Below are 22,254 nucleotides of genomic sequence, written 5' to 3' on the forward strand. Positions count from 1 at the left end.
AGCTGATCAGGAAGAAATGGGGATTTTGCAGTAACCTTCCCCTGGAGTGGGGATGGAATGGAGATTTTACAGTATCCTTCCCCTGCCACACCCACCAAGCCATGCCATACCCACCAAGCCACGCCCACAGAACCAGTAGTAAAAAGTTTTGAATCCCACCCCTGTGAAACACCCACAACTTCTGGAAGCAAGTTGTTCCATTGATTAATTGTTGTTACTCTTAGGAAATTTCTCCTTCGTTCTAGATTGGATCTCTCCTTGATAATTTGGCTTATCATAAGTGACTCAGTCCTCTAGAGTCCTAGTTTGCTAAAATATTTGCCAGAATTATATTCTAGAAGTGAGACCTTCTAGAATATACAGGGCACAAGAAGCTCCTGGCTGTTGAAGCCCATAGAGACCAAAGATCCCATCGCCTCCCCAAAAAGGCGTTTGGATGAAAACAGGGACCCTGGATAGTCAGAATGATCTGAGCTACCAATAGGCATTACAAGGACACAGCCAAAATCACTGTAGTCCAGTGGGAAAGGGGGTGGACTGGAGGGGAAGACCCCCGGATTCTGATCCCCATTCAGCAATTGAAGAGGAATGGCTCTAGTTCAATTCCTCCCTCTCAGTCCAAGTGATTAGCGGTGAAGAAACTATCAGAGAGAGATTGGCTCAGCCAGGGGAAGGAGTCAAACACGCAATTAGTCTAGAATCCCTACATGGGCATAAGAGGCAAAGTCTAACATCCCCCTTCCCTTAAACGCCACCTTGTTTCAGCCAGGCACAAACCGCCAGCTTTTTTTTTTTTTTTTTTTTAATTTGATTTATATGCCGCCCTTCTCCGGAGACTCAGGGCGGCTTACAGTGCGTTAAGCAATAGCCTTCATACTTTTGTATATTTATACAAAGTCAGCTTATTGCCCCCACAAACTGGGTCCTCATTTAACCTACCTTAGAAAGGATGGAAGGCTGAGTCAACCTTGAGCCTTGGAGAGATTCGAACCAGCAGTAAATTGCAGGCAGCTGTGTTAATAACAGGGTGCTTTAAACCACTGTAGTACCAAGGCGCTTGAGACAATTCCTATGTTATATAGGCTTGAGCAATAAAATAGCTAGTTGAACTCTTCACGTGTGGATCTGATTGTTCGTGCCTGACAGAAGCAGAGACACTCATGTCGAAGGCCATTGGGTGGCAATCTTTAACCTCTCCACTTTCGTGAGATGGGATAAGTAAGGAAATACGGGAGGAGAAAGAGCTGCGCACAATGCCCTGGGCTCCATTGGACACCAACCCAGGAGACAGGAGTCGTTTGGGCTCCATCAGATGCTGAAGATCTCAGCTTCATACTGATCTGAGGAGGGAAGCGGAGGATGTAAACAAGCAGCTGTCATTTACTGACACTCCAAAGGCTGGAGATAAGAGGATACAGAGGCGCCTTCTTCCACAAGGGGAATGTTGCAAGACAGCATGAAGAAGTCTGATCTGACTGGGTATAAATTCTGAACTAGCATTCCTGCTTGCTCAGAAACCTGAGGGTCACGCCAGATATTGGAGAGAAGGTGAGAAACACAGGGGAGACCAAAGACGGGAACAACTTCAGGAGAACCGAGGCCAAGATTGAAGAGCAATGGATCACAGACAGTTATGAAGGATGAAAACCAGGAGCCAGGGAAGAATGATAAGAACTGGGACTGGGAGATATGACAGTGGCATGGCTCAGTGCTGAAAGACGTCAATCAGAGACAGTACAGGTAGTCCTCAACTTACAATCTCTCATTTAGTGACCATTCGAAGTTACAACGGCACTGAAAAAAGCAACTTATGACTTATTTTCACACTTATGACCATTGCAGCATCCCCACATGATCAAAATCCAGTCGTTTTGGCAACTGGCTTGTATTTATGACAGTTGCAGCATCCCAGGGTCATGCGTGAACCCCTTTTGCCACCTTCTGATAAGGAAGTCAATGGGAAAGCCAGATTCACTTTACAACCGTGTTACTAACTTAACCACTGCAGCGGTTCACTTAACTGAAGTGGTAAGAAAGGTTGTAAAATGGGGCAAAAACTCATTTAACAACGGTCTCGCTCAAAAGTTACAACCATCCAACCATGGTTCAAAGTTATGGCAGTCTTGAAAAAGGAACTTAGGACCTATACTTGCATTTACGACTGTCTATTTCTCTCTCCCTCCACCCTCTCTTTCAGGATCAAGTAATCTCAATTTGCAACCGGCTCATGTTTATAATCAATTGCAATGTCCCATGATCATATGATCATGATTTGCAACCTCTTTGGCTGATTTCTGACCAAAAAACAAAACAAAACACGCCCGTTGGGGAGGTTGGATTTGCTTAATGATCATGTAATTTGCTTAACAATAGCAGTGACTCGTTTAACAACTTCTGTAAAAATTATTGTTAGATTGGGGTTTTACAAGAGAAATTCTGGCCCCAGTTGTGTCATAAATTGAGGATTACTCAGTATGGTATTGAGCCAGAAATCAGTGCAAATAGTAACATTAGTAATAGAAATAGTAGTATTGCAGAATAAGGATGATCAGCCTAACTCTCTTCCTCAGTGGGAAGAGTTGTATAGCTAGAACCAAGCTAGAGATTCAGGAGATAGTTTTGTCTTTATTTGCAGAGTTTATAGGATGCTCTATTCAATCCATCTGAGAGATGTGTCGCTGACCAGGTCCATTATTTGGATTTTAAAAATACCATAACCCAAATTAAAACTCAAATATTACCATATAGCCTACAAATCAGCTGCTCTAAAAGTATACTTAAATATATTTAAGACTAATTACTTATCCAGAAGGAACATTCTGGTAGCTCAACTACTGAGGCTTGGTGAGTTAGCCAAATCTTTGCAGATTTGAAGATCAGGCAGAGGCTATGTCCAGGAGCTCTACTCTAGAGGAGGCAGGCAGGGTGGAAATGGCATGTCAACTTCTGACTAAGCTAAGGAGACATTAAAAGTCCACCCTACTATCCAGTTGTGGGATTCAACTTTTTTTACTACTGGTTCTGTGGGCGTGGCTTGATGGGCATAGCTTGGCTTGGTGGGTGTGGCTTGGTGGGCGTGGCAGGGGAAGGATACTGTACACCACTCCAGGGGAAGGATACTGTAAAATCTCCATTCCCTCCCCACTCCAGGGGAAGGATACTGTAAAATCTCCATTCCCTCCCCACTACAGGGGAAGGTTACTGCAAAATCCCATTTCCTTCCGATCAGCTGGGACTCGGGAGGCAGAGAATAGATGGGGTCGGGGCCAGTCAGAGGTGGTATTTACCGGTTCTCTGAACTACTCAAAATTTCCGCTATCGGTTCTCCAGAACTGGTCAGAACCTGCTGAATGCCACCTCTGCTACTGGCTCTTACTGGATGGTGTCAATCTCACCAGGTGTACCAGACCAGGAAATCCATTCCAGAGGAAGACTAAAACTATTGGTGTAGAGTAGAGTAGAGTAGAGTAGAGTAGAGTAGAGTAGAGTAGAGTAGAGTAGAGAAGAGTAGAGTAGGGAAGGGAAGGGAAGGGAAGGGAAGGGAAGGGAAGGGAAGAGAGAAGAGAAGAGAAGAGAAGAGAAGAGAAGAGAAGAGAAGAGAAGAGAAGAGAAGAGAAGAGAAGAGAAGAGAAGAGAAGAGAATTCTTTATTGGCCAAGTGTGATTGGACACACAAGGAATTTGTCTTATTTGAGATTGGGTCTAATAATAGTATCTTGCAAGTCTGATCATTCTGTATCTCCTCCACCATCTTACACTTCTGGGAAATAGTGTAATGGTATTTGGGAATGGTATCTTGGGAGGTAGGATGGGGAGAAAACATGCTGCCTAGGGACCAATCAGAGAACTCCACATAAAGGGCACAGAAGAAGACTTATAAAGGAAACACACACACACACACACACACACACCTGACTTCTCCGGCTATAAACGACTTGTAAGACATTTTATTAATGTCACCGTACCACAAAGTAGAATTAGCTCATCTGGTCATGTCTCCTCTCTGGTCTGCTTGGGAAGGCTGACATCAATTTTGCAAGTCTCAAAAGTCCCAAATCTCTCTCCATCACTTTTAGACTGTGAGATGTTAGGAGAATTCTAACTTCCTTTCTCTGCCCATTATGCAGCTGTTGGCTATGTCCATTCTTATCCGATTGTGCCCTAGGCAGCATCTCTTCCCAGAGATCAATATTCTGAGTCAAAGATCTAGTGCCTCATAATACAACCACACAGTCCCTAGTCCTAGTTTTCTGTTCTAGTTTTCTGTTCTTGACACAACCCAGTTCCAGTGCATGGACAACCATAGTTTCAACTGGGAAGCCAAGTCCAAAAATGCTGGAGAGTTCCTGGAAGTCTGGCACTCAGACAAGTCAACCATCAACTGGCACACAGAGATAAACAATAACTATACGCACACGCACACACACACACCCCATTCAAAAGAGACAATCAAAAAGCCAAGAAGAAACAAAAAAGACCAAAACATCACTTCATCAGCAATCAGCACCCAGATGAGCAGAGTTTAACACCAAGATTAGCACCAGACCAACAATCAAGAGGCAAACAATCAAGAAACCACCAACTCAGACAAAACAAGCTAACAGTAAACAACATCTCAAACTAGGAACACCAAATCCACTCCAACCACCACCCATAGAGCACGCCGTTGGGATATACAACGAGAGCAAACCCTACCCCCTTACTAGCACTGATGATGTTACCTAGTTGGGTAATGAAATGTCTGGAAGGAAACAACCAAGCTCAGAGAGCACCAAGAGTTTCACAGTTCAACCCCGAGCTACCAATATTCTCTTCTATCAGTCCAACCCAGTCACTTAACAGAGGAACCTTCTTCTTGTTACAATTCCACCACATTTGTTTCCTTCTGCAGACATTCCCAAGACCAACTGCCAGTCTCAAAAGACGGTTCCTTTTGGGGGGGGGGAATGAATTGTTCTCCATAGTCCTTCCAAGCCGAATTTTTTAGAAAAAGCTCTCTCTCCTTGCACACATCGCTTCGCACAGTTCAGTGAATGTTGGTGGCCCGTTGCCAAGTTGGTGTCATCTCCAGCCAGAGATCTTCCTTCCTTCTTGGGAGAACAACATATCAAGAAAGCCGGATTCGAATTTCCAGCTCTGCAGAAGCCATGCATCAGCCAAGTCAGAGATGTAAACTTTAAGCCCGTTGGGGTGACATTTGACAGTTGGGATAATCCAGTGGGACTACTCGGACGGCCAGAATCTCTGATGTGGACCAGCTGGTTTTAAGTTTGGTCTGTGCAAAATTCAGAGGGAATTGCAACCCGGCGGAGTGGGGGGGGTGGGGGGTGGAGGAAGGAGAGTGCAAATTTGTCCCTTGATTCCTCACTAACCAGGCAGAAGAAATGGAGCGTGTTATTAAAATCCCATTAATGCACATTTTGCATATTCAATATCCAGAATTCTATCAGAGAAAACCGTGGCAGGCCACGACTTCATGCGTTGCCCCTGCTGGATCAGTAATTCCCTGCCTTGTAGGTACAAGAGATCCAGCGTTATTAGAATTCTCTGCTAGTGCGATGACATTGTCTGCCTTTGGAAGCATCTGCCTTGGGTGGGCAGAGAATTCGAACAGCCTCTTGAAGATCTTGGAAGGAGACAGCTTTTAAAAGCCTGCCTTTGCCGACGGAGTCTTCCCGAACACGAGACGTGGCCCGATTAAGAGCCGTGCCAGAAACACGGAAAAGCCGAACAACGACAGGTTAAAACATTGTGCAAGGTTTGGCGATCAGCTCTAGCAGATTCCACAATTAATTTGGTGCATCTAAGACACTAAACTTGGTGGCTTTAAGATAGAACATAGAATAATTGAGTTGGAAGGGACCTTGGAGGTCTTCCAGTCCAACCCCCTGCTCAAGCAGGAGACCCTATACCCGTGATGGCGAACCTATGGCACGCGTGCCACAGGTGGCACGCAGAGCCATATTGGTAGGCACGCAAGCGTTGCCCTAGCTCAGCTCCGGCACACATGTGCGTGTTGCTCAGCTGATTTTCGGGCCTTCCGGAAGGCTATTTCCGGCCTCCGGAGGGCCTCAAGGGGGATGGGGAAGGGTGTTTTCGTTCTCCCCAGGCTCCTAGAAAGGCTCTGGAGGCTGGGGAGAGCGAAGAATGGGCCTTGCAGTTCCACCGGAAGTCGGCAAACGGGCCATTTCCGGCTTCCGGAGGGCCTCCGGGGAGATGGGGAAGGATGTTTTCGCCCTCCCCAGGCTCCAAGTAAGCCTCTGGAGCCTGGGGAGGGCAAAAACAGGCCTCCTGGGCCCACCATCTCATGCCAAAAACGGGGGGAAAGCAGGGGTATCACGCGTGCATGCGTGGGGGGAGCGGGGTGCACTGAATTATGGGTGTGGGTGCGACCACCCCCCCCCGCGCTTCCCCCACTTTTGGCACACAATGGCAAAAAGGTTAGCCATCACTGCCCTATACCATTTCGGATAAATGATTGTTCAGTCTCGTTTTGAAAGCCTCCAGTGATGGAGCACAATTTCGTTCCATTGATTGATTGATCTCACCGTTAGGAGATTTCTCCATAGTTCTAGGTTGCTTCTCTCCTTGATTAGTTTCCATTGTTTCTTGTCTTGCCTTTTGGTGCTTTGGAAAATAGTTTGATCCCCTCATCTTTGTAGGAGCCCCTCAAATATTGGAAGACTGCCATCATGTCACCCCTAATCAGTGGTGGGATTCAAGTAATTTAACAACCGGTTCTCTGCCCTAATGATTTCTTCCAACAACCAGTTTGCCAAACTGCTCAGAAAGTTAACAACTGGTTCTCCCGAAGTGGTGCGAACTGGCTGAATCCCACCACTGCCCCTAATCCTTCTTTTTCATTAGACTAAACATACCCAATTCCGGCATCCGTTCTTCCTATGTTTTAGCCTCTATCCCCCTAATCATTCTTGTTGCTCTTCTCTGCACTTTTTCCAGAGCCTCAACATCTTTTTTATATTGTGGTGACCAGAACTGGATGCAGTATTCCAAGCGTAATCTTACTTGCTGGCTGGGGAATTCTGGGAGTTGAAGTTCACCCATCTTAAAGCAGCCAAGTATGAAAAGCACTTCTTGTACAAACTTCAGCCTTCAAACTCCAAAATGGGAGGGTCAAGTGAGGTCCAAACCTTTTGGTCCTTCATAAGGCAATGAAAATTTGGATGCTTCCCCAGGCATTTGGGCTGGGAATTTTAAGCAATCCTGTGGGTGGATTTATTGATTTGTTCTGGATTGTTTGAAATTGAATAGAATTTTAGACCAAAGCATATGCTATTTTCTGTCATTATGCTTTTACCTGATATATTAGATTTTGTTCGAATCTATTGTGTGACTCCCCCCTTACTTGATTCCCTGCTGTGGCTATCTAAGTAAATAAGTAAAGCACACGAAGGTCATGTATGTCATCACACATCACTTGTGTGATGCATGTAATGTCTGCGGCATTTCTTCTATTTCCTTGAAAGAACAAGCCTGGAGAAACTCTAGAAAAGTCCCATAGACCTTTGAATGTTCCTCTTGGTCCTTTAAAGCAGTGTTACTCAGCATTGGCAACTTTCAGATGTATGGACTTCAATTCCCAGAATTCCCCAGCCAGGAACAAATTCTTGAGTTGATCCACACACCTGAAAGCTCCCAGCGTTGAAGAGCACTGCTTCAGATTAAGTCTGTTTCATTAGCTGCCCAGCTAGCAGCACCTAAACAATGTTGGCTGGGTGGATCAACCTTGATTAATATTTGGAAGAGAGACCACTAAGAAATTTCAGGATCGTAGACTAGATTAGAAAGTCAATAAAAGATCCTGAAAGACAGAGAGACAAATGATGTAGGGTTTCCTGCCTAGGCAGGGGGTTGGACTAGAAGACCTCTGTAGGAAGAAATATCCTTCTGGGTTCTGCTCCAAGTGGGGAAAAAGACATTGGAAACACGGAGACTGCTTGGAAAGATGGTTTAATGGTGGACAGGATCACATGGCTTGAGTTCCTGAACAGAAAAAGGGACGAGATACGGTGAGTCCCCTGGTTTTATGCTCTCGCTGGCTCTCTCTGGCTTTGAACTTCCTGGGGCCCCGAAAGAGTATCCGGCCTTCCTGCAGCCTCCTGGGAGCATGAGGACTCCTGGAAGGGGTGAGGCCAGCCAGCAATTTAACAACTGGTTCTCTCGAACCAGCCCGAACCAGCTGAATCCCACCACTGGTTATAAGTAAGGTGACCAGACGTCCCGCTTTTGGCGGGACAGTCCCGCTTTTGAGCAATTTGTCCTGCGTCCCGCGGCGTTTTAAAAAAGTCCCGATTTTTCATTCTGCCTCCTGAGTCCCGGCTGCCTCCTGAATCCCCGCTGATGGCTAGAGGGAAAAAAAACTCTTTAAACTCTTGCCGCGGGGCTTCAAAGGGCCGACCTACAGCTGATCAGTGTTAAAAAAAAATGAATAGACCCATGCCTGCAAAAATAGAAAAAACAGCCCCTGTTAACAGCTTCCGCTAGGTTAATTAGCTGCAAAAAGCTGCAAAAAGTTCCTGGAGCAGATTTTTTTCCCCCTAGCTATACTGAAAACAAAGGCGAAAGCGAAACTAAACCTGCAACGTGACAAAATGAGGCAGAGAGAGATTTCTTTCTTTTTCTTTTTCTTTTTCCTCACCAAAAAAGGTAGGTACAAAACTGCAAACAATGGGAAATTTTGGGCAAAAGAGGAGAGTTCAAGATTTTAAAACACAAAAGAAAAAAAGCTCTATTTAACTAGGGAATTGTAATAATTGAGATACTATTAATAATTGTATATTGTGTTGAAAGCAGAAATGGTTAAGTTGTGGTTTGGAGGAATATATGGGGGAAATTATTTGGTTTATTATTATTGGTAAATATAATTAATTGATTTGTAAGAAATTGGATTGCGTGGAAATAATTGGAATATTCATGTTCATATTGATTAATATACAAAAAAGATAGTTATATAACTAATTGATTTATATTAAAATGTTGAATTTGTATTAAACAACTGTATTACATAATTACATAATTAACCAATGTGAGGATGGATATAAAAATAGATGACAATGGGAAGGGGTATAATATAGAATAGAAGGGAAAAATTGAATTTGATTAAGATTAGAGATGAGGATGAAGGGTAATATTGTTTTTTTTAAAAAAATAGATGAGGAATAAATATAGCAAAAAGGAAATATAGAAATTGTAAATTTAATTGAAATGACTAAACGCTGTTTAAATTTGTGAACCAGCCAAATATTCTGTTCAAAGAAAATACATTGTATGTTTGTATGTGTGTTTCTAATTATTGCCATTTATTCATATTTGTTCTCTTTTATTCTTTAAAGTTTAACAATTCATTCTTAATCTTAATATCTTTATATTTGCTTGGGGTTGGCTTTCTTCCCTTTCATCTTTTTTATTGTACAGTAATCTTTCTCCTCAAACCTACCACCTCTCTCTTTTCTTTCCTTCTTACTTTCTCTTCCCCCCACCCTCTTTTTCTCCTCCCTACTTCCTCTTCCTTTCTCCTTCTCCTCCTCTCTTCCTCCCTCTCTTACCCTCACTCCTACTCTAATTTCCATTCCTTCATCCCTCTCTATTGCTGTATCCTTTAATGCATATGGACTACTCAGAGGGCTGAAAAAGTTATTTTTGACTGGTCCTCACACTTTTGACCAGTCCTCGAACTTACGACTGTCCTCACATTTTACATTTTTGCCCTATCTTGTCACCATGGTGAAGAGAAGCAGTTGTGAAATGAGTGACATGGTTGTTAAGAATACTGCACGGGCATAAATATGAGGATGGTCATAAGTGTGAGGACCAGTCAAAAGTGTGAGGACCTGTCAGAAATGACTTTTCAGCCCTCTGAGTAGTCCCTATACACATAGCCATGGCCACCCGGTCACATGACCAGCTAGCCACGCCCACCCAGTCACATGACCAGCTAGCCACGCCCACCCAGTCACATGACCAGATATCCACGCCCACAAAATAAGCCACGCCCACAATGTCCCTCTTTACCAATGTTAAAATCTGGTCACCTTAGTTATAAGTCAAGACAGAGAAGCACCTTTTCTACCAGTGCACAATTTGTGAGCCACATAGTTCCTTCCAGCATCTTTGTGCGGGGGCTCCCGAGTGTTGAGTTGTGACCAACAGTTTCAGCCTGCAGTGGGGACCAATTGTTTCATAGATCATTGCTTTTACTAGCTGGGGACTTCTGGGAATTGAAATCCACATATTGTATCTAAAAGATGCTAAGCTTGAGAAACACTATGTTAGATAATGCTTTTAAAGAGATCCCCGTGTGAGAAGTTTTATATCAAAATGTATTTTACTCTCTATGCTATTTCCATCTTCCCTTAAAATATGAACAGAATCCACAATGGTCTGAGAATCAGCATCTCCACTAGATAATTGACGGTCAGGCTGAAATTAAATTAATCAAGTAAAAAATAGCAAATGGTGGAAATCCTTTTCTCAAACGTCCTCAAACCCCCAAATAAGTTACCCAGACCTAATCCACATATCAAAGTATAAGGTCTGCAAACAGAGTTAATTAAATTATGTCTCCCAGAGGAACTGCATGTTCAGAAAAATAAACATACCTACACATACATACACACAAGCCCCTCAAGTGTCACCCTAGAATCAGCACGTGACACCCCAGACAAGATCCCCCTATAAAAATCTTTGGCTGAACCCCATTTCTCTGCAGCCTGCCCTTAAATGCAAACTGTTTTGCTTTTAGGAATAAATATTTCTTCTTTCCTCACAGCTGTCTGGATCTCATTTTTATTTATTCTTACGCAGCCCTGGCTTGAGTACGAACCCCAAATTATTCTTCTGACGACCCTTTTTCTTCAAAATTGCTCATGTTTGGAATTTAGGCTGCAAACTTCTTGTACTGGTGTAGGAATAAATCCCCGGTGATTTGGATAGAGTCTATTTCATATCGGGCATTTATCACATTGCACGGTTAGCCTCTTTGCCTTTTTGACCGTTTAATTACCATTCGGTTTTCAAAATGCATTTTAATTAATGTTGTAAATGGGACTACAGAAAATGAACAGCATTTAGCATACAATTAGCAAAACAAAGTCATCAAATGATTCGTGTCATCTTCCTACAGTGAAATTTGTACTACAGTGATAATTACTGGTTTGTTCACGCTCGGTACGTGCAAATGAGCCTTGTCCGTTTCTCATTTTTACAACCTTACGATGATTCTTCTTCCATTTCATAATAATTTTTTAAAAAACCCAGAAAATTAATATGCACCGATTTTTACTTATGCAATTTTAGGAAGCGTGATTTGTTGTTGTTGTTGTTGTTAATAATGTTGAACAGAGTAACGGAGATAATATTTTATATGTCTTTTGTTTTGTTTTTTTAAAAAAATGCCGAACTGTGGATCAAAATTACAAGTGCATAAAAGGAACATATTCTGGTTTGCATATCGTTTCAAAAACAATGAACTGAATAAGATTATAGCATCCTGAAAAAGCTGAATTAATACCTTGCCCACCTCAGAGAGATCTCTGAGCCTCTGGAGGTCAGACTGTTCATTTATTTATATAAAGTCAGGTTAGAAGACACTATTTCAATACTGATTTGCTTTGCTCTTTTTCTAACAAGGGCAGCTTTGAAAGGTTAATGGTGTCTCCTGTGTTTTCGATTTCTACAGTTTTATTTTTTAAAAGATGCATGTTTTTATTATGCTGCTTCTTCACCATTTGCTGCTGATAAAGCCAGCTATAAATCATATATTAACCCAACTAAATTCTATACTGGTCTACCAAAAGCTGCAGAGTTGCTTAAAAGGAAAGCAACAGCCCCCTTTTGTGGTTAGAACCTGCAATAGCAAGCAGGCTATTAAATGGTTGAGGAATGCTGGGAGTTGTAGTTTAGTAACCACCAGAAGTCTATAGAGCAGGGGTGAAATCCAGCAGGTTCTGACAGGTTCTGGAGAACCAGTAGTGGAAATTTTGAGTAGTTCGGAGAACCGGCAAATACCGCCTCTGGCTGGCCCCAGAGTGGGATGGGAATGGGGATTTTGCAGTATCCTTTCCCCTTGAGTGGGGAGGGAATGGAGATTTTGCAATATCCTTCCCCTGGAGTGGGGAGGGAATGGGGATTTTGTAGTATCCTTCCCCTGGAGTGGGTGGGAATGGATATTTTGCAGTATCCTTCCCCTGGAGTGGGGAGGGAATGAGGATTTTGTAGTATCCTTCCCCTGGAGTGGGGTGGGAATGGATATTTTGTAGTATTTTCCCCCTGGAGTGAGGTGGGAATGGGGATTTTGCAGTATTCTTCCCCTGGAGTGGGGAGAGAATGGGGATTTTGTAGTATTCTTCCCCTGGAGTGAGCTGGGAATGGAGATTTTGCAGTATCCTTCCCCTGCCACGCCCACCAGGCCACGCTCACCAAGCCACATCATGCCCACCAAGCCATGCCCACAGAACCGGTAGTAAAAAAAAAAATTGGATTTCACCACTGCTGTAGAGTCCTCAGTCCTGAAAGGCCTCTTGTGCTCCACCATAGAGAAGCTGCTGAATTTATAATACAATTAAGTAATTTAGATCTGTGTTTCTCGATTTTGGCAACTTTCAGATGTATAGACTTCAACTCCCAGAATTCTTTAGCCTGGAGAATTCTGGGAGTTGAAGTCCACATATCTGAAAGTGGCCAAAAGTGGGCTTCCAGGAAACCTTCTTTAGATGCTAAATCCTATTTAGTCCCTCGGCCTGCTATCATGAGGGAGCCCTTCCATTTATGTTTTGATATAATTTCCTTGCTATTGTATAAACATAACTTTGACTTTACTTCTTAGTCACCTTAAAGTAATGGTAGGCCTTTTTTTGAATCAGAGACACCTTTGAATTCTGAGAGAATGAGATGGGCACGCTCACAAAATGGCTGTCACAAGATACTCATCTGTTCACAAAATGGCTTGAGGGGCTGCCACAGAGAGGAGCGGGTCAAGCTGTTTTCCAAAGTACCTGAAGGCCAGACAAGGAATAATGGATGGAAACTGACCAAGGAGAGAAATTCAACCTAGAAATGAGGAAGAACTTTCTGACACTGAGAGCAATCAACCCATGGAACAGAAGTTGCCTTCGAAAGTGGTGGGAGCTTCATCGCTTGAGACTTTCAAGAAAAGACTAGACTGTCATTTGTCAGAAATGGTATATTCTCACCCTAGTGAATATAGAGTCTGGGGGAAGCTAACCTAACTCTTTTCCTTTGACTTCTTGACAGTTGAAGGCTGTGCTGCCTCTTGTCTTGACTCCTTTCTGAATTGTGCTCCCTCCTTCCTAGGAATTTACTGCTTCACTGTAGTCCGTTGCACCAAATATCCCTTTATAGGCAGCAATTCTCTCTCTCTCCCTCCCTCCCTCTCTCCCTCTTCTATCTCTCCCTCCCTCCCTCTCTCTCTCCACCTTCTGTCCAAATATCCCTTCATCAATATGCCCATCCTCTCCATCCATCCATCCATCATCTACCTTATTCACTCACCTCTCCATCCATTAATTAATCCATCCATCTATCATCCATCTATGTATCTATGTATCCATGTATCTATCATCTATCTATCTATCTATCTATCTATCTATCTATCTATCTATCTATCTATCCACCCATCTTTTCACTCATGTCCATCCATTTATCGATCTGCCTATCCTCTTTCTATTTCTATCCCTCTATCCAGCCATCCATTCTATACTACCCATCTTCTCACATCATCAATCCACCAATTCTCTCTCCATCTGTCTGTCTATCTCTCTTATCTAGTCACCCATCTCTTCATTCATCTGTCTATCCATCCATCCATCCTTTCCTCTTCTTCCCTCTCACCCAGCTACCTGAGAGCCATACTGGATGAGGCTGAGATTTTCAAAGTTTTCATTGAAGTCGAGATTCCATGTTTAGACCAAAGCCCTTTTGACTTTGCTTGCTGTCTCGTTTTTCCAGACCTGAAATCAGATTCATACTGTTTGTACGTCAGCTTGAGAATGTTTAAAAACTTCATAGAAAAATGAGTATTGCATTTTTCTTAATAGCAGAGATGAGAAAAATGAGGCAATTGGACAATGGAACAGTCTGATTCCATTCCATCTTCATAATGTGCCAATCCAAGGGTTTCTGGAGGGGGGGGGTCATTCCTGCAGTTCCCAGAAGTTTATTCACTAGAATAGGAAATGGTTCAGGATCCTATTTCTTAGTCCCATTTCTGTGGCTGGATCATCCTGTTTTGCATAGCCTTATTTCAGAGATGCAGTATTGTTCACAACTTCCCCCAGTAAAATACATTTTTGTGTAAGTATACATTCCACCTTTGTTAGTTTTATAAATAACTCTCAAGGCAGTGAACATAACTAATATTCTTTCTCCCCCTATTTTTCCCACAACAACAGCCCTGTGAGGTGGGTAGGGTTGAAAGGGAGGGATTGGCTCAAAGTCACCCAACCATTTTTCATACCTAAGGCGGGACTAGAACTCACAGAATCCTGATGATTGGATTGAAGTGGGACTAGAACTCACAGTCTCCTTTTCAGGCACCTATTTTTTTTTGAACCCACTCCCCATAATGGAAATGTCCCCTGATGCGTTTTGTCTACGTATAAAAAACTGGCAGAATTTTTTTTAAAGGGAGCCTCCTTTTTTAGCCATGTCTCCATGATGTTGCTTTTGTGTCATTCCCAGCCCAGGAGTAGAAACAGACTGATATTATAGGTGTAGGGTTTCCTGCCTAAGCAGGGGGTTGGACTAGAAGACCTCCAAGGTCCCTTCCAACTATGTTATTCTATTCTATTCTTATCCTAGATCCCCTGGCATCAATGTTATATTTTCCTCCTTATGCTGACACTTTGAAAGGGCAGCCTCAAAGGATTTTATAAACTTTAGAGTTTATAGTAAACAGGGCCATCTCAGGGAAGGGGCAATGCAAGATGGTGGCCACCATTGCCATCTTGACTTTTCTGACCTTCGTTGAGGGTGCCTTTTTGTTCGACAGGAGCCAATGATCTGGGACTGACTCTGAACAGGGTCGAATAAGCAGGACAGGAGTGGGGCTGTTTAATGCCAAATTGGAGCAGAAAAGTTTGCAATGCCAACACCTGCGAAATTGCCAATCTCCAGGTCTCTCTTGCAGCCTCAAACAGTCAGAAGAGAAGAAGAGAATAACAGAGTTGGAAAGGACCTTAGAGGTCTTCTAGTCCAACCCCCTGCTGAAGCAGGAGGCTCTATAGCATTTCAGTTAAATAGCTGCCAATCTCTTCTTAAAAACCTCCAGTGATGGAGCACCCATAACTTCTGGAGGTGAGCCTTTCCACTAATTAATTGTTCTAACTCTCAGGAAATTTCTCCTTAATTCTAGGTTGGTTCACTCCTTGATTAGTTTTCATCCATTACTTCTTATTCTATTCTATTCTATTCTATTCTATTCTATTCTATTCTATTCTATTCTATTCTATTCTATTCCATTCCATTCCATTCCATTCCATCCCATCCCATTTTCTCTATTCTATTCTATTCTATTCTATTCTATTCTATTCTATTCTATTCTATTCTATTCTATTCTATTCTATTCTATTCCATCCCATCCCATCCCATCCCATCCCATCCCATCCCATCTCATTTTCTCTACTCTACTCTACTCTACTCCACTCCACTCCACTCCACTCTATTCTGCCTTCGGGCGCTTTGGAAAATAAATTAACCCCTCCCACCCCCGCCTCTACTGTGTGGCAGCCCCTCAAATATTGTAACACTGCTATCATGTCACACATACGCACACACACACACACCAGTCCTTCTTTTCGTTAAACTAACCAGACTAGACACATACAGTCCTGTACACTCAAATTCCTGCCACCGGTTCCATCGTCCTTGAAATTAAAAGCAGGATCCGTTAGGGGGCAGGAGAGAGCTGGATTTGCAAGGCGGAGCAGAAAAGCCACCCTTTTCCTCAATAGAGGTCATGGGATCTTATCTCGGTCGGGCGTGGTGCTGCCTGCACCGCCAGAGCATCACCCAGCTGAATGGAGGAACCTCCCGGGTGGGGGGAAAGATTCTGAGCTATGACCGGGGAAACTTCTTTTGACGGCTCAACAACCTTCCTTGCATCTGGGGGGCTCCGATGCATCTGCTAGTCCTTCTGATCCAGAGATCTACAATTGTCACTTTAAAGGATTACTCTGGGGCTGCAGCCGAGCGAACAGAATCCTCCGAGTGGAGCTGACGATTCCCAACTTCTCACCGAAGCTCTCCACTTGCAGCATCTTCCTGCAAGGACTGAAAGAGGGAAGGAAGGAAGGAAGGAAAGGAAGGAAGGAAGGAAGGAAGGAAGGAAGGAAAGAAAGATAGATTTTTCTGATCCTCCCTTGAAATCCTCCCATCCGGCTGTGCTGGAAAGGCAGTGGATTATGGCTCTACAGAAGCAGGTGGAAAGTTGACCTACTCTGCAGGGTTGGTTTCCCAAGGCAGCCACCAAGTACCAAAAGGAGGCAGGAGGAAACTATTTGCTGAGAAATAATAATAATAATAATAAAAAAGGATAGGTGAACATCTGGAGAGGGAGCGGTGCCATTTTCACCTGCAAGGGCTAATCCTTACCCTCTGAGGGTTTTAAAAGCCCCCTTTTTAAGGAGGCTATGAAGATGGCAGCATCTCCAGCGTGAAGCTGCCGATTAATCTGCACCCACCTTATATTCTAGCCGGAAGAAAATTTGGACAATGCTATTGTGAATCCTGGATAATCCTCGAAATTGCTTCTCCAAAAATCCCTCCTCACTCCGCCCTCTCTCTCTCTCTCTCTCTCTCTCTCTCTCTCTCTCTCTCTCTTTTATTTCTCCATCTGCAATGTGATCAGAAGAGGAGGAGGAGGAGGAGGAAGACGAGGTGGGGGAGGAAAGAAAGAAAGCACAAGAAAGCACAAGGAGAGCTTTCTTCCCTGTTCCAGGATGCTCACTTCTAAACCTCTGGAGGAGGAATATTGGATTGAAGGATCCCGAAGACAATCGGCTTTGCAGGATTTCTATCTTATGGGACCGGAGCTGGGCAGGTGAGGCTGGGCGTTTAAATCTCTTTGGTGCCTTGTGATGCTGTAGGAGGCTTTGCAAAGTGGAAAAGAAAAGGAGGGTCACGGAAGCCCCAAATAAATGATCTTCTAAAACAACGGTGATTTTTTTTTTCCTGCTCAAGAAAAGAAAGACTTTTATAGGAAATAAAAGAAATATAGGATTTTTCCCTCTCTCTGCCTTCCACCTGCAGAGTTCGACTCTAAATTATATTTCCTGGAAAGATACACAAGTAGTCCTTAACTTACGATCACCGTTGAGCCTCAAATGTCTGTCGTTAAGCGAGACGATTAAGCGAGTTTGCTCATTTTACAACCTTTCAGGCACTGCTGTTGAGTGAATCACTGCAGTTCAGTTAGTAACAGGGTTGTTAAGTGAATCCGGCTTCCCCAGTGACTTTGCTTGTCAGAAGGTTACAAATGTTGATCACATGACCCCCCCCCGCCACTACAACCGTCATAAATATGAGCCAGTTGCCAGGTGTTCAAATTTTGATCTCGTGACCGCAAGGGATGCTGCAACGGTTGTAAGTGTGAAAAGGGGTCATAAGTCACTTTTTTTCAGTTGCTGTGGCTAAGTTTGAATGGTCACTGAATGATTGTAAGTAAATAACTACCTGTGTCAGGTGGAGTTCTGCTGAAGCAGCCCCCATGCCAAAGAAATACAATTTTAAATACTTTTGAAATACGTGCAGCTTCTTGGGTTTGTGTTTATTTTTTGTTCTGATAGTTCCAAAATTTCCAGCTTCAGTTCAGCCTTTTGAACAGTCCTTGATAAACTCATCCGCTTCAGGCAGGGAAAACTAATCTGAAATTTCAGGGAGGCAGAATTCTACAAATGTTGGGGATGAATTAATCCTCATTAACCTTGCAAAAATCATGACTCGATTATCATCTTCAAGGAGGTAGAACAGAGGTCTTCAAACTTGGCAGCTTTGTGGACTTTAAGACTTGTGGACTTCAGCTCCCAGAATTCTCCAGCCAGCTATGCTATGCTATGCTGGCTGGAGAATTCTGGGAGGTGAAGTCCACAAGTCTTAAAGCTGCCAAGTTTGAAGACCTCTGAGGTAGAAGAATGGGAGGTGGATGGTGGGGGGGCAAAAAGTCAACGTAGCAGCTACAACCTGAAGCCCCACCTCTTCTTCTACACGCATCAATTTAGTTTCATTTAATTTCAATTAAAATTAAGCTCAATTACCAGGGCAATGATTACCCTCAGTGGACTTCAAATTCTTCCTTTTGGGCATCCCCTTAAAAATCACAATTGTGGGGAAAGCTTTGGGGGTTCATCCCCGTAGTTGGGGAAGAGAGCGTTGAAATCTCACATTAAATCCGCAATCTCAACCCCGCCAGGCAGATAGATAAAAAGCTTAAGGGAATGACCCTCTTTGCCATGTTCAAATAAGTGGAAGGGTCAGATATAAAAGTGGCCAGAGCTTCAGTTGCAGCCACCATCTTGACTTTTTTGACCATTCTTTGCAGACACAAGCCCTGGCCAAATATGCACGCAGTAAATATCGGTCTGGTCATTCCACCAAGAGACTCTACCAGCGTTTCTCAACCTTAGCCAGTTTAAGATCTGTGGACTTCAACTCCCAGAATACCTCAAGACAGTAAAGCTGGCTGGGGTATTCTGGGAGTTGAAGTCCACAGATCTTAAACTGGCCACAGTTGAAAACCATTACTACTCTGATTGCTGACTGGGGTATTCTGGGAGTTGAAGTCCACAGATTTTAAACTCTGAATCAGAAATGCTGATACTCTTGATTGCTGGCTGAGGTATTCTGGGAGTTGAAGTCCACACATCTCAAAATGGCTCTACAGTGTTTCCATATGTAAGGTACTTCTTTTGTTTATTTTACAAAGGGATAATTGAACTAATTATCCCAATTTCCTGCATGCAAGGAGGATGTTCCTTCAATGCAGAGGAGTGGGCAATTAATTTTCCCTAGGGGCCACGTGAAAAACTGGAACTGTAATAGAGGGCCAACCCAAGACGGCTGTGAAGGTGTGCAGACATGCATGCACGCATATGCGTACATTGAAAATAAATAGATGTTGCTTTCAAAATAAAAACCTGGGCTGGACAGGAACAGCCAAAGGAGCGGATGTAACCCAGGGGCTGTAAAATGCCCACTTCTGCTTCAGTGTATGACTTGATATTTGAAATAATCAAATCTTTACTTCTTCATGCCTGGGTTTTTACATTCTAACATCCTAACCAAGCCATTTGCAGCCTGAGAAAATCCCGGGACTTCAAGGCCGTGCAATGGGGACCTTCCGAAGGTGCAGACTGTTTTCCCAAAACAGAAAAGAATGTGCTGGGTTGCTGAACAAAGGGTGGCCCAAATGGGGAAAAGGGGAAGTTGAATGATGCTGTTTTACGCACGAAAACTTCAGAGCTAGCTTCGCTTCTTCTGTATGGATCGATCAGTAAAGTTATACTCTTGGTAAAATAGTCTTTTGCTGCATGTGCCAATGGGACGGTTGACACAAGGCAGCCCATCCCGTGAAAATATAATATTTGGAGCTCTTTGGCTGTTTTGAGCTGGCCCACTTGCTCCTACAGCTGGGCATGGACTTCAGTGAAGAAAAGAGGAAGTGGGTGCAACATACAATTGCTGTAAGATGGTGTGCAAAGAAAGAAGCTGATTTCCCAGGGCCATTCAGTGTGGAAAAGACCCTGAGACTGTTATCGGTCTGCATGCTGAGTGCTCTTTGTGATATATTAGGAATTCTGCAAACTTGGGAGAAGATAGAATAGCTTCTTCTCTTCTTCTTGTGCCATATCCGTCATTGGACGTTGGCGATCTTGTTGGCGATTCTATTTTTATCAACAGCTGCACGAAAAAGTGCTGCTGAGTTTTGTCCAAACCAATCCCTTAGATTTTGAAGCCATGATGTGCTTCTTCTGCCTGGACCTCGTTTGCCTTCAGTCTTTCCCTGGAGGATTAAGTGAAGTATGCCGTATTTTTCCGGGTGTCGCATCACATGTCCAAAATATTCTAACTTTTGCTTTTTTATGGTTTTGATGATTTCCCTTGGCTTATCACCTGTATGCAGTGGGGTAACCCAAGGCTCTGTCTTAGGCCCAGTACTCTTCAATATCTTCATCAATCATTTAGATGAGAGGATAGATGGAGAACTCATCAAATTTGCAGACGACATCAAGCTGGCAGGAATAGTCAACGCTCCATAAGATAGACTTAAGATACAGAAGGATCTTGACAGTCTTGAACATTGGGCCCCATCTAACGAAATTAAATTCAATGGTGAAAAAAGTAAGATTTTGTGGGAAATCCAGTTCTCATCACTACAATACTGTATAAAAAAGATGTTGAGACTCTAGAAAGAATGCAGAGAAGAGCAACAAAGATGATTAGGGGACTGGAGGATAAAATATATAAGGAACGGTTGCTGGAATTGGGTATGTCTAGTTTAATGAAAAGAAGGACTAGAGGAGACATAGCAGTCTACCAATATCTCAGGGGCTGCCACAAAGAAGAGGGAGTCAAGCTATTCTCCAAAACACCTGAAGGGAAGACAAGAAGCAATGGATGGAAACTAATCAAGAAGAGAAGCAACCTAGAACTAAGGAGAAAATTCCTGACAATGAGAAAAATTAATCAGTGGAACGACTCACCTCCAGAGGTTGTGGGTGCTTCATCATTGGAAGTTTTTAAGAAGATACTGGACAGCCACTTGTCTGAAATGGTATAGGGTCTCCTGCTTGAACAGGGGGTTGGACTGGAAGACCTCCAAGGTCCCTTCCAACTCTTTTACTATTCTATGTTCTATGGCAGAGGTGTCAAACTCAATTTCATTGAGGACCACATCAGGGTTGTGTTTGACCTTGGGGGACCGGGGTGGGCATGGCCAGGGTGGGTGTGGCCAGCTCAACATCACTCGTGTCGGTGCCTATGGTGGCCCAAGCGTTCTACCAGCAAAAACAGGCTCCCGAGCTCTGTTTTCGGCTGTGACGGCCGCCTGCAACCATCTGCCAGTGAAAATGGAGCTCAGGAGGGCTGCCTGCGGTCCTCACGAGCTCCGTTTTCGGCTGCAACAGCCTCCTGCAGAACCCTGCCAGCGAAAACAGAGCTTGCGAGGGCCGCCCATGGCCCTCCCGAGCTCCGATTTCGCTGACAGAGGCACCGCAGGCTGGTACTTCACTGTTCCCAGAGCGGCCTCGCGGGCCACATCTAATCACCTAGAACCATGATGGCGAACCTATGGCACATGTGCCAGAGGTGGCATGCAGCGCCCTCTGTAATGGCACACGAGCTGTCATTCCAGTTCAGCTCCGCTGTGCATGCACATGTGCCTCCCGCCGGCCAGCTGGTCTCTGGGTCTCTGCCGCGCATGCGGGGGGGCACGTGCGGGGGGGCACGCATATATGCACGGGGGGATGGAGAGCATGCACGGGTGGGGCACGCATTGTGTTTTGGGGGTTTAGGCACGTGCATGCACATTAGCACGCGCTTTGGGTACTCGGTCCAGAAAAGGTTAGCCATCCCTGACCTAGAGGGCCAGATCCGGCCCCCAGGCCTTGAGTTTGACACCCCTGTTCTATGGTGTTTCTTTCCATCACAGGGTTATCGCCTTGTGAGTTAAACCTCAGGCCAATTTGTAGACTGAGCTTGTCCCTCAGATTAACAAAATACCCTTGGCGGTAGCATCTATCTTTTTGTTTCTGTCCAACTCTCTCTCAGCCTCATTCCTGCCCCTTGCTAAGCCATGAAAATCAGTGTATTTTTCTTATTTAGCACCCTTCCCACGGCTTCATCTATCTAATCCAATGAAAGATATCCATGATCTTTGTCCTCAGCAGAGCCTTCTGGATTTTGCAGAAGTTTTCTAGCCATCTTATGTCAAAAGGAAAATGAAATCAAATCTAGGACATGGTTTCCATAAATGGATCCCCCCCCAAATATGTTACATCAACAAAACAACTGGCAAGATGGAGGGGCAGTGAATTTCACAAGGGGGGTATATATCTAATTTTGCATTCCCCTCTGATCCAGATAGGTCTGCCTATAATGAAGTTTGGAGGATGCAAAGGTAAAAAAGCACAACTATTCTTAGCAAGGAAAAAGAGAACATATGTAGCGTGGACGCTGCTGTTCCATAATGCTGCTATTTTAGTCTTCCTGTGGGGGTTTCTTT

The 22,254-nt window shown here is 43.9% G+C and overlaps 1 protein-coding gene across 1 annotated transcript in view; it reads left to right on the forward strand.

Moving 5' to 3' along the window:
• The first annotated feature begins 15,855 nt into the window (after nucleotides 1–15,855).
• LOC117668620 (calcium/calmodulin-dependent protein kinase type IV-like) overlaps nucleotides 15,856–22,254 on the forward strand; it is a 69,135-nt gene continuing 62,736 nt past the window's right edge. The window contains exon 1 of the mRNA XM_087893676.1: nucleotides 15,856–17,076. Within this exon, the coding sequence (XP_087749802.1) occupies nucleotides 16,976–17,076 (101 nt within the window). The 5' untranslated portion in view covers nucleotides 15,856–16,975. The remainder of the gene's footprint in view (nucleotides 17,077–22,254) is intronic.

This window comes from Pantherophis guttatus, chromosome 1, assembly GCF_059756535.1.
Source record: "Pantherophis guttatus breed Tessera chromosome 1, ASM5975653v1, whole genome shotgun sequence".
Classification (NCBI taxonomy): Eukaryota; Metazoa; Chordata; class Lepidosauria; order Squamata; family Colubridae; genus Pantherophis; species Pantherophis guttatus.